At 40.2% G+C, this 13174-nt stretch overlaps 1 protein-coding gene across 6 annotated transcripts in view; it reads right to left on the bottom strand.

The window, feature by feature from the left end:
• Positions 1-13174, bottom strand: part of STARD9 (StAR related lipid transfer domain containing 9) — a 113087-nt gene that overhangs the window by 2830 nt on the left and 97083 nt on the right. For 4 of the 6 annotated variants that reach the window (XM_039327819.1, XM_039327905.1, XM_039328000.1 and 1 more), the window contains 8 exons: positions 12478-12658; positions 11588-11734; positions 11080-11188; positions 9871-10019; positions 6083-6147; positions 5772-5980; positions 4004-4083; positions 1523-1681 (listed from right to left, as the gene is read on the bottom strand). In XM_039327819.1, the coding sequence (XP_039183753.1) occupies positions 1523-1681; positions 4004-4083; positions 5772-5980; positions 6083-6147; positions 9871-10019; positions 11080-11188; positions 11588-11734; positions 12478-12658 (1099 nt within the window). Of the gene's footprint in view, positions 1-1522; positions 1682-4003; positions 4084-5771; positions 5981-6082; positions 6148-9870; positions 10020-11079; positions 11189-11587; positions 11735-12477; positions 12659-13174 lie in introns of those variants that run through there. The other 2 variants (XM_039328173.1, XM_039328258.1) reach the window with 2 other exon arrangements.

Raw genomic sequence — 13174 nt, 5'->3', positions numbered from 1 at the left:
TGCAATATCTGTAACTTTGGGGGCTGGTTGTAAGTAACTTATTTTCTAGTGCCTTCATAATTTCATACAGTTGCTGAATGAATTATCACAATCAAGGACTACCATGACTACCCCAGAATAATTCGGTAAAGTGTCGCCAGATTGCACCTCTAATTTATCCATGCAGTACATATAAGAGCAACAATATCAAGCGTTTCTCAGGTTGATACGGAACTGGTTGATTACAATCCTTTGCAATCTCAGCATCTTTTTAGGAATTAAGTTCTAAAGACATTTAAAGCTGTCATGACAGACATTTGCATATCTTAGTTATAACCTCTCAGGTGAGGCTTATTGTTGTAACATTGTGTTTGCTCTGCACACAGAATGAGATAGCTAACATATCCCCCGCTTCCCCACAATGTCAATAGATACAGTCCTCGACTTACAGCCATTCTTTTAACAACTATTTGAAGATACAATGGCACTGAAAAAAGTGACTTGGGTCCTCGCATTTATGACCATTGCAGTGTTTCTATGGTCACATGATCAAAATTTGGGCACCTGGCATGTAGTTATGACAGTTACAGCATCTGGGGGCCACGCTGTCATTTGCAACCTTAAGGGGCTTCTAAGAAGCAACATCTATGGTGGAAGCCAGATTCCTTTAGTGACCATGTGGTTCTCTTAATGACTTGTGATTCATCAAATGATCACAACAAAGAAGCATAACAACATTACTTAGCAATACAAATGTCAGTCAATTGTTATAAATTGAGGACCATCTGTAGCTAGCTTCATCTTGCAATGAATGTGGGGCATTTTTGCTATTACAAAAAATAAGCAAGGAACCTAAGGGCACTCACACAGATCAGTGTAAAAAACACATCACTAGATTTAGGTCCATATGTAGTGTATTAAAAATCTGGACATAAAATAGGCCATACAGTCTGCCCTGCAAAAATGGTAATAAAATGGGTTGGATTTATACTACTAATCACTATGGATATATACAGTACAGTCAGAGCAAGGATACCAGTTTTTGAATAATGCCATCTCATTTTGGTTTTCCTTGGGCAGATATACCTACGGCCTTGTGAATAGAAGCTCCGGCAGCCTGGCACCCTACCAATACCAGGCTGACTAAGGTTCAGTGCTTTGCTTGTTCCCAGTAATAGTTTTGGGGCCTTGACTTAGCACCGCAGAATAACATTTAAGAGGATAGGCACTTCAGCTCCTGGCACTTTACTCAGTACCAAATGTTTATTTAAAAAAATAAAACCGAGGTTTCATCCCCAACGAACACTTGTTTTGTGCTTCTTAAGCAACAATGCAATAGTGAAAAACTCTGCAGATCAGTATGTATAAGTAATGCCTTTGCTGTAAGTTCCTCTAAGTAAGAGTCTTAAATAAAAATCCTGTCATACTTCCTTGTACAATTTATTGCTGTTAGATACATTTTTATTTGCTTTGTCACTATGTTGTAGAAAGCAATTTTCCATATATATTTTACAACTTTTTGTCTAGCTCTGCAGATACCTACCTGTACCATATATATGACTTTAGTGATGTCTTTTCCATTCGTGGTATCAGGTTGTAGTATCCATGCACTGGGCAAAATCTCTCCTCGTACCATTTCTTTACACGGGCGAGGCATTGACTCTTCATAGATAGATTGAAGAGCTAAGATGTACATATTTTCCTAGATGAAAGAAATGAGAGTTACATGACAAAAATCCATTAGCAACTCCCATTAGATTGGCTTTCCAGTCTTTATCAAATTATTTTCAACATAAGGATAGGCCACAGGTCGGCAACCTGCGGCTCCGGAGCCGCATGTGGCTCTTTGAGCCTTCCCCTGTGGCTCCCAGCCTCCTCTGCCTTTGCAGAGAGAGACAGAGACAGGCAATTGCGCTTCCCTGCGTGTGTGTGTGTGTGTGTGTGTGTGTGTGTGTGTGTGTGTGTGTGTGTGTGTGTGTGTGTAAAAGAGAATGCACTCACATTGTTCTCCGAGGAGCTGAAAAGCTTTCTGGGCGGAGCTCCTCCCTTTGCTGCTCTCTGCAGGAAGCAGGAAGGGCAGGAGAGAGCTAGCTAGCCCAGCTAGGCTGACTCAGGAATTCTGGGAGTTGAAGTCCATGAGTCATAAAAGAGACGAGGTTGCCTACCCCTGAGATTGTTGGAGAACAACTTGAAGCTTGCCAGGTGAGCAGCAGATGGGGGGGGGGGAGAAAGAGAGAGAGAGAAAGACAGAGAGAGAGGGAGGGGGAGAGAGAGAGGAAAGAGAGAGAAAGAAAGAGAGTGGGGGAAGAGGAGTGGCAGACCAAGGGCAGAGAGGGAGGGTGGGAGAGAGACAGAGAGAGACCCTTTTGACATCTAAAATTAAGATAACACTGCATATATCCTTTTTTTACCTCTGTGTGTATGTAATTTTATTCTCTTAAAGCATTCTCTCAGTGATCATTGTTTTAATAGTATGGATATTCCCAAGAGTCATATTTTTACTTTTATTTTTAATGTGTGTGTGTGTGTGTGTGTGTGTGTGTGTATACACACACACATACACAAACTCTCTCTCTCTCTCTCTCTCTCTCTCTCACACACACACACACACACACACACACACACCTATAATAAAGATAAAAAAGGATATATGCAGTGTTATCTTCATTTTAGATATCAAAAGGGTTTTGCGGCTCCCGGTGTTTTGTTTTTGGTGGGAAACGGGTTCAAGTGGCTCTTTGAGTGTTTTGGGTTGCCTACCCCTGGGATAGGCTGTTAGACTTTTCTGATATCATAATAGTACAGGCAACCTTGATGGGTTACTGGATTGGTGATACAGAATATGAATGGTGAATGAAGATACTTAACAACTGATCCCAAAAGTTATGTCCATTGTAGCACCCAATCATAAAAATTTGGGCAGACTGCTTGCACTTAACATTGGAGGACTTCAGCTCCCCCCTCACCTATCTCTCCTCCCCCTATCTACACCCTTTTGTTTCCTTGCACTTCATCCTAGCTGACCTTTGACATCTTGCTCTTGTTGCTGGCTACACAAGGCTTTCTTCTCAAGGTTGCTCACAGCAGTTCCCTGCAAGACTTGGGGAAGATGGCCTGAAGTAACTAGCAGCAGCCTCATGAAGAGATAGTGCAGGCATGCCTCAGCAGGGCCCACAAAAAGACAGTGAAGCTTAGCTGGGGCAATGGAGCATAGGACAAGCAGGGGGCTGGGAGTGCAGGGTGGTGAGGGCGACTGGAACTGGGCTGGGGTGGCTTCTTGCCACCCTACAAGGCAGGGTGCAGAGTAGCCAAAAAGGCAGAGACCGGGAGGGGAAATAGGCAGTTGGGAGGAGTTAAAGAAAAGGCAGTCCCTTTCCTTGTAAGAACTGAGGCTCAGGGCTGGGACATTCCAAATACAGAATGGCTAACGTCCCATGGAATTTGATTAACAACCGCAACAAGGAGTGCTGGGATTGCTGTTACTAAAGTGATGCAGTTAGGAGATATCGTGCTTTACAACTCCATTGCTTAGCAATGGCAATTCTGGTCACTATTGTGGTTATAAGTTGAGAACTACCTGCATAAGATTTGGTTATTTGGAGGGGCTGCCTATCTCCCACAGTATGTGCCTGGTTGATCCGATCTGGTAGCACTGGCACTCTCTGGGTTTTTTCAATTAAATCATGCCATCTACCAGGATCCCAGAAACTATGCCTTCTTTATTGAAGTGCCTGGTTTCTGCAATGATGTTTATCCTAGGAGCTGGGTGACTCCTGACTCTACTAGGGCTTTAAAAAGCATTGAGACCTGGTTGTCTGTCTAGGCCTTTTCCAAGGATTAGGAGAAGGCCCTTCTGAGAAACGTGATTGGGTTTCTCATTGTTGCCAGGTTTTGCCAGCATTTTGTTCCTTTGTCTTTATTATTATTTTTCTGTGGTTTTAATTTATGAACCACCCAGGATCTCTGGTAGAGTCAGCCACAGTAAGTGGTGACTGAAACACATTGCAAACAGTGATCTATGTACCTCTTTGGCTTCTACACAGATGCAGCAGAAATCTCTTGGTTGCTTTTGGTAACAAAAGGAATCATCACTCACCACATACACTGTAATTAAATCAAAAGAAAGAAATTGAGCTATTTAGTCAAATGAGGAAAACAGTATACCAATCAGAGGACTGAACTTAATAAGTCCATATCCAACATTTTTAGCCTCCATCCCTTTTTTCTAGCTTTTTGTCCTCGTAATGCAGCTAGAAGACAACAATATATTACATTTTACTATTTTTAATGAACTGTATTAATACATGTCAAACCAGGGTATAATTAGTGATATCTACAATAAATTAAAAATTCAGTGCAAAGTTCTAAAAATAATACACATAAAATCATAAATAGCTTAAAAAGACTAGAAAATAGAACAATATTCATTTAACCAAAAGGAGAAGAGGCAGAACCTAAGCTGATATCAAAAGCTCAAAATGTTTGGCACCAACTTTATTTACAGACTTCCTCTGCAACAGAAACTATTATAACTCTGCTAACAATGTAATCATCACATTGGAATAATAAAACAAAGTAAATGCCCTGAAGTATCTTTTCAGCTGCGCAGATGACAGCTACCAGTGCAAATATGTTTAAAAAGATCCTTTCTTTCAAAAAAAGTGTAATTTTTTCTACCACTCCCTCATGAGAACAATGAACATGTGTTAACAAGCAACTTTGGTCAGTCCCACCAAGGAGCTTGTGGTGGCGCAGTGGTCAGAATGCAGTATTGCAGGCTAACTCTGCCCTCAGTCTGGAGTTGCATCCTGACCAGCTCAAGGTTGACTCAGCCTACCATCCTTCTGAGATCAGTAAAATGAGATTCCAGATTGTTGAGGGAAATGTGCTGAAATTTGTAAACCACTCAGAGAGAACTGTAAAGCACTACGGAGCAGTATATAAGTCTAAATGCTATTACTATCTTGTGCTTTGGAAAGCATCTACCGAGAATTTGGCCAGTCCAACAACACAAGGGTAGTGCCAGAGCAGAGGAGGCAAGTCTGCAGCAGAAAGAAGCAAGTGCATCTCAATCTCTGACTTGATGTCACACCTGCCCCAATCTACTCTCTCCAGAAAGTAAAACATCTGATTCCATTGAGTTGAAGCAAAGGAATTTTTACTGAAAGAAACTGGCTGCAGTAAAGTCAGGAGCTATTCTTTTCACTTCCCACTCCCCCCATGACAAGACCCTTGGCCAGCTAATGTGATGCCAGTAAGATGTTTTGAGAAACTCTGAGGTGTCAAGCTGCTAATATTCCATTCTCAGGGTAAACGACCTTGAAGACCCTTGGTATAACCAGTTTGGTGATCTAGTCTTCTTCCGTTGTCACTCCCCTCTCCCTAGTTCCCATGTTTGAAGTTACAGCAATAGCACCCAATAAACCCCTCTCCTTCCTCCCCCTTCCACCATAATGGCAAGGCATCAAGCCAGTAATGGTGGACCTGACACTTGCTCATCCCAAAAGCAATTTATGAAGCACCAGAAATCATGCATCACCTCCAGTTATAGGGCCATAGAGGAGGGGATGAGAGGAATGTGGTGCTACAAACATTTGTACATTAAAATAAGCTGTAGAGATCTGCATCCTTTTTCAAAGCAAAAAAGGAAAGGGATAAAATTTCCCTGTTTTTAGCTAAATCCCTTCATTATTCCTATGAAGGATTATGTAATGCTAAGAAACAATTCAGACAAAATAGAATTATGAGCTCTGTTCTACAATAGTAAGTATTATAGTATAAGAAGTACTCACCCAACTCAATATTGCTGGTTATTTTCTTATGTACCTGAGCTGTGGTAATGGTTTTGTCATACAAATGTCGCTTACTGGCATCCTTCAACATACACAATACCATGGAAAGAGGTTGGTTAATCATTCCTGCTCCCAAGAACCCATGCTTAGTTGTAGATGATGTGAAGGCTTTATAATAAACAAACACGTTCTTCTCTGTGCACTGATACCTAATGGAAAAATAAATATAAGATGAAAGCAAGTTTTCTGCAAAAATACCATAAAAGGTACTCTCTTGGTACAAATAGAAGGGATCTATGGCCAAAACTTACTTCCAGCCAGCGGTTGCCTGCCCACTGTAAAGGTTTTTCAAGTCATTTGAACATACTGCCATAACCTTTAAAGCAAGTAAAATGCAATGTTATAGTTCAGATGTTGCAGCCCCTTTATACAAAATTCAGCTTTATTTAAATTTAGTGAGAGCTTATTATGTTCTCTTCTGAGGTCCATGCAGGTATCCAGCAACCTATTGAAACCGGGTTTAATTTTCCTTATTTAAATTAGTGACAGTATAAACTAAAAATTAGCTAAATATATAAACAGTCACTTACATCCTTGATGTTGATGTACCTCCTGGTTGATGGGATGTGGACAATAGTACTTTGTTTTACAAAGAAATCTCTAGATTACAAATCCTAGCTTGCAAAAATTGGATAGCAGGCAAAGTCTATCAAAACTCTGAAATGTCAATCTCTAAGAGTGGGAAGATTTTCACTCTGTCCGGTGAGACTTTTAAGGGGGAAGGGACAGCTTCATTTTGCCTGTTTTTATCATCCATCCTCGGAAGAAAGTATTCATCCATCCATCCATCCAATTTCTAAGCTGCCCAAAAATGACTCTGGGCAACTTCACAAATCATACACACAAACACATGGGAACAAATGTAAAAAACAATCTCCTATATCACCAGATACCCTAACCCAAAGTTTTTAGTGCTCGCTTGAAAGTGGATAGGATCAGGGCCAATGAAGATGCTGTTCCTGAGAGAAGGTGTTTTTCAACAGAGAAAGTTCACTTCTTAGATCCCGCTAGACCAGTGATAGCAAACCTTTTGATCTTGATGTGTCAAAAGTTGGGAAATGCCTGACTTGACTCTACTGGTGTGTCACCCCATCCACCACCACCACCTCAAGCAAAAGAGATACAATTCTCTATCTAGCCATCATCAAGGACATATGGAACACCACCACCAGTAAGGCCCAGGCCTCGACTTCACTGCCACTCAAAAAGGCCACCTCACGCTGTTCCCCAAGGCCTTGGGAAATGATGTGATTGCCTCCATGGCGCAGCACTCCCCACGATTTGCCACGCACCACTCAACTTCTTTCTGTTGACCCTACAGTCTATGCAAAGCTGCTCTGGGTTGCACAGGGCCTTCGATCTTGAAGTGGCTTCATGCTCTTTCGCAGATTCTGCAGCCTCCAAAATCATGTGAAAGCATATAACTTGTTCTCACACAGTTTTCAGAGACTCCACAGATCATGTGAGAGCACAGACCCGCACGACTTCCAGAGGATTTGTAGGCTGCATGAGAGCACACTCCATTCTCAGGGCCTCTGCAGCTTCCTAAAATCTTACAAGAATGGCACTTGCTTTTGAGAATACTTGTTGGGTGTTGCCAAATTTTGGTATGTCACCCAAAATGTCACGGTGTGTCACTTTTGACATATGTATTATAGATTTACCATGACTGCACTAGACAATGCTTAATTGATAGGACCAAAGCAAGCTGACTGCTGTTAGATTGTACAGAGAAGGCGCCAGGTGCCTGGTTTTTGCCAGCTAAAGTCTATGCACTGAAATTCTGAAACAAGGATTGTTGATACAGAATAAATTTAATAGTTTAAAGAAAACATGGACATGGATGCAAACTTGATTTTTTTGTTCATATATATTATGCATTAATCCGAGCTATTCTTTGCAATTTTATTCCAACCACATGTATCTCTGTGGGCATGTGGTCTTTGCTGCTGACTGGAATCCTGATTTCCTTGAACTTTAAATGCCAATCTGGTCACCTAATACATAATTAAGGCCTTATATCTTCTCATTATACTGGTACATTTATTTTCCCAAGAGAACAACATGCCTTGCTAGAGAGCTAGAGAGGAAAAAACCCTGAAAAGATCTTCTACATTCCTCCTGTAGAATAAAAAAACTGGGAAAAATTGTTCCTATATGAAAGGTGTCCTGGAAACTATTAACAGGTTCTTTGTTGTAATTGAAAGGGTTCATTTGTAATATTTAAATTTATTTATTTACTTATTTGATTGTTTGTTTGTTGTGTGGGTCTTGCAAACAGTGTAGTGTTACATCTTCATGTGGTAACAAAAAAATAGAAGAGTTCCAAAACAGTTTATATTCTGTTTTGAGACATTTTTTGATTCATGATTCTTAAAAAGCACATTTAGGAACAAGTTTAGGCACGCACAATCCCAACAAGAGAGTCACTTGTTCTTATCTGACAGGAGACCTACTAAATAGGGAGTAAATTCCACACTCACCAGCACTGATAATGTTACCTAGTTGGGTAATGAAATATCTGCAAGTGAACAACCAAGCTCAAAGAAGCACCAAGGACCTCTTAGTTCAATATATATTCTCTTTTAGGGCTATTTGTGCTGTTTTACCTATATAGATTTTTATTATCTAAGTTCTGTTGGATTTTTTAGAGTCTGCGGTGATATTGACCATATTATTTCTCTGGAATTATGAGAGCTGGGAGAAGGGGCTACTCTTCTTTGGTAGTTCTCCTCCTTGATAGGCAGATGGTAATGGGGAGAGGTCAAGCCTTGGGCAATCTTTTATGGAGTGCCACAAGGCTCAGCCTCTCTTTCTTACAGTTTAACATCTACATGAATCTACCCAGCATGGGATAGGTTTCATCAATATGCTGATAACATTCAGCTATACAGGTAATCCTTGGCTTACGACCAGTCATTTAAAGATGGTTATGACAGCCTTGGAAAGTGTATTTTATAGCCCATAAAGCATTACCAGTCATTGTAAAATATTATGCCACCACCCCCCTTAGTCCCATGACTACATTTCAGGCTCTTGGTAACTCGCTCACATTTACAACTGGTTACAGTATTCCGCAGTCATGTGACTGCAATTTGTGACATTTTTAGCTGGTTTCTGTTAAAAAGATGCTCACTTGGGTGAATGGATTCATATTTATGACTTCCTGATTCACTTAACAACCACTGTAAAAATAGCAATAAAATCAGGTTCAGTCACTTAGGAGCCCCCACTTAAGACCATCATGACTTATAACCACCATGACTTATGACCAGAATTCTAGTCCCAACTGTGGTTATAGGTTGAGAACTATCTATATATCTCTAACTGGACCAAGAAGAAAATGTAATCCATGTCCTGACCTGGTCCCTGGAGGTTTTTGGGATCTGGCTGGGGAGAAAAAAACCTGAACTTAGATTGAATCCTATCTGGGCTGAATGGATATGCATTTAGAAGTGAGTTCATCTAAAAATATCCATAGTTGATTTGGGATGGGGTAGTATTTCTCCACACAAAGTGTGCTTGCAACTTAGAGTTCTCTTGGATCACAGCTCCTGTTTGAATGACATGTGGTGGCTGTAGTCAAGGAGGTTTCTGCATAATTACATTTTGTGCATCAGTTCTTTCAGCCTTTATCATTTTGTGGCTGGATTACTGCATATCAGTCTACATGGGATTGCTCTTGAAGATCTTCCAGAAGCTTCAGTTATGGGCACAAAGAGGTTACCCATGAAACAATGCTACTATGGGAGTTGAATTGGCTGCCGATAGCTCCCAATGCATGTCTCAAGACCTTGATTTCTCCATGACTATCTTCTTCAAGTTGAGGTTGCCTGTCCATTTTATTGAATGTCCTACCACCAAGGAAAATCTAATTTCAGAAACCCCACGATTTAACTTTCTGGGTGATGGTCTCTCTCCTTTGGAATAGCTTACCCTCTTTGGAACAGCTTACCTCCCCCATCCCGATAAGCAGATAACCAGACCATTCTTCTACATTTCTGACAGCCATTTGTGTTCAACATGCTTATCTACTCACCTCGGCAGTAGCATTAGCCAAGACGTGTTTGGACAGATCTTCATATCCTTTCACTGAAGAAGCTGAAAAGGTGCTAGGTGAAATAATTAGACTATGAGGGTACCTATGGCTACTCTTCTCCATAGATGAAGAAGTCACAGGAAAGGTCTCTGTAATACATGAGATAAATAAGGAGCCTATACCACAGATCTGATCTGAGCCACCTACTTACAGGATATACAAAATGGGGCAAATGACTAAAATCGGACCACTTTAGTGGATCACAATGTTCTGCTTCCAATAACAGGCAGTTTTCTAAAACAGTTTGGAAGCAACATGCCCTGAGTGTTCATAATCCAAATTCTTCAGATCACTTCAGACAAGAAGAACTGAAAGTCTTCTATTCACAAAGAACTCTATTTCATTTGTGGTCCACAGTCATTCAAATGAGCATATAAAGCCAACAGTTGCTGTTGCCACTATTTCAGAAACTGGCCACTTCCTTCTTAATAGAACTGGTTAACTAGAGCTTTTAAAAATCAATTCTAAAATTAAATCAAGATGAACTTATTGGGCTGAGATTCTCAAGGCTGCAGAGAACATATATTCAAATATGCACAGACTAATTATGAGGAGGAGATGGTTGATTTAAAAATATATTCTACCCAGCCCTTCCATTTTATTTACTATCAGCAGAGAGGGAATATTTAATGGCTTGGTACAGTTATGAATCATTATTTCTCCCCAGAAAAATCTGGGCAGGATGTAATTTTCCCAGGCAGATGATACAGCAGTGGTGTTTAATGAGCTCTGGGGGAAAATGAGACACTTCCTGTGTATTATGGAGTCCTTGATGCTCTCCGACCTTAGTTGTTTGCTTGCAGATATTTCATTATCCAATTAGATAACATCATCTATGTAGTGTTCAGTACAGTGAACATGAGAGGGAGAGAGACTGCTTCACACTCACTAGCACTGATGATGTTATGTACTTAGGCAATGAAATGTCTGCAAGCAAACAACCAAGGTCAGAGGACATCAAAGATTCCACAGTTCAACCTAGACCAACATATATTTTCTTTTAGTATAAAACACTTACACTTTTGGGGTTGATCAGATGGCCAGCATAAGTCATACATAATGGATTCTGTTCTGTTTTTTTTAATACATGAAACATCCTGCACATATTTGATACAGGACTCATCATCAAATGATTTATCCAGCCCTTACCACTAGCAGATCCCTTTTGCACTTGTTTGAGTATGCACAGCTGATGATTTCTAATAGCTGACCGTCCTCTTGCATCTTCTGCTGAATGTTCCACATCCTCTGCACAAAGCTAATATATTGGGGGGGAGGGGAAGAAAGTATTATGTGATTATTAATTTTGTTTATCGAGCATTTATACTATGCCAGTTATAACTGACTGTGAGCAACAGACTCTGATTTTGGCTTTTGATGGATGACAGTATGAATTTAGAATCATGGAGATCTCCATTGATTAAAAGGAGCAGGAGAAGACAACATATGCTTGGACCTCATAGAAATCATCCTCAGGAGAGAATGAAGCCAATAGTTTGTAACCATGCTGCCAATCATCTGTTCAATACACAGTATTTATTATCCCACTTGATTAAGCTAGTGGCCATCCTAAATCATACCCATGCCATTAAATAATATATCTTATTCTATAAAGCTCTTTATTTTAATTATTTTGTAGAAGAGAAATTACTATTACCTGGGCTCCTTGTTTGCTAAAAATACTAGCAGAATAAGTAGCTGTGTTACTACTGTTGTATCCAGAAGTTGGTCCTGAAGACAAACTAAGGGTGGAATCTGTGTGTAAAGTGCTTGTGCTTACAAGAGTCTTCAGCTTAGTTTCTTCCTATAATAAATACATCAACATTAAGAAATGCCATAAAGCAGGCTATTTTAAAGCTTGATCATTCTATTTCAGACAAGTTATTTGTTTTATAATATTTATTTCATTCCAATGTTCACTACTTCATTTGTTCTGTTTGTAGCTATTTGTTCAGAAGATAGACAAAAAAGGTGAATGAATTGTCCTAACAGTGAGGACAATTAATTAGTGGAACAGTTTGCCTTCAGAAATCATGGGCACTCCATCACTGGAGGTTTTTAAGAAGAGACTGGACAGTCATGGTATAGGTTCTCCTCCTTGAGCAGGGGGCTGGACTAGAAGACCTGCAAGGTCCCTTCCAACTCTATTCTATTCTAAGATGATGTCTTCTAAATGGTATTGTCTTCTAAAATGAGTGACCTAAGAATCATAGCTGGATGCAAATGTTAAATAATTGAAATCTTCAAGAAATTTTAATGATTTCCAAAACTCAATTTGGATTAAAATTGGTGCATTCTTTCCTCTTCTTTCAATTTTCTCTAATAATGGAGCTACCTCAAATTTAGAACATAAATTAAGACAGATGTGAGTGTCTATTTTTAAAGTGACTTGCAAACAATATTTCACACATTCAGCTACAAAGGATTCTATCACCTAATGCACAAAAAATGTTGGTACATTATGTATCTTCAGACAAGCCCAGATCATGAGATGCAACCTTAAATTAGCACAAACAGTAAACTAGCCGAAATAATTTTAACACTTGCCTTCTGCAGCTGAGAATATATTTGTTCTCGAATGCGCTTCTTTTCTTGCTCAGCTCTTTCCCGGAGCTTGTCCCTCGCTCGTGCAATTTCAGTTTTAGTTTCTTCTTGCGCTCTCTGATATTCTCGAAGCAGCTGTTCAATCTCTGAAGGACGCTGGATTCTGATTTTCGGTTCCTGAATCCTTAAAAATGTCATTATGGTATTCTGTGTGTTGATTTGTAAGTCACATTGTAAGCTTTTAGGACACTACATGAATGCTTTTAAAAATAAAGAATAACTCTGTCTCTTAAGAATGGTAAATGTTAGAATGAGAATTAATTTTGAACTTAGGAAAGAATTAAAACAGGAACTATTATCAGCCTAAATTGATAATCATCATTACAGGATGAAGACCACTTCACTGATGGTTGGGAAGCTGCAGGCAGATGGCCAGCCCTTTCATGAAGTGCTCTGGCTGACATCCTAAGCAGTCATTCCTAGAAGGGCAGAGGCAGGGCCACAATCTGGACAGAGGCTTGCTGCAGCATGCGGTCCAGGTACTCGCCAGGCTGCACATCCCATCCTGGAGGCGGAAAGGCACCTGCCAGGGAGACCAGCCCTAATTATGAGCTCCATCGCTTCATCACACTTTGGGCCCGGACTGGGACAATTTTTCTTCTGGTGGGGGAGGGGAGGGAAAGTGTCTCTTGGTCTGAAT

This window comes from Crotalus tigris, unplaced genomic scaffold (assembly GCF_016545835.1).
Source record: "Crotalus tigris isolate CLP2741 ecotype Arizona unplaced genomic scaffold, ASM1654583v1 scf7180000017545.3456711, whole genome shotgun sequence".
In the NCBI taxonomy this organism is placed as follows: Eukaryota; Metazoa; Chordata; class Lepidosauria; order Squamata; family Viperidae; genus Crotalus; species Crotalus tigris.
The sequence above is the reverse complement of the archived record's forward strand: the minus strand, read 5'-3'. Positions and strand labels throughout refer to the sequence as shown.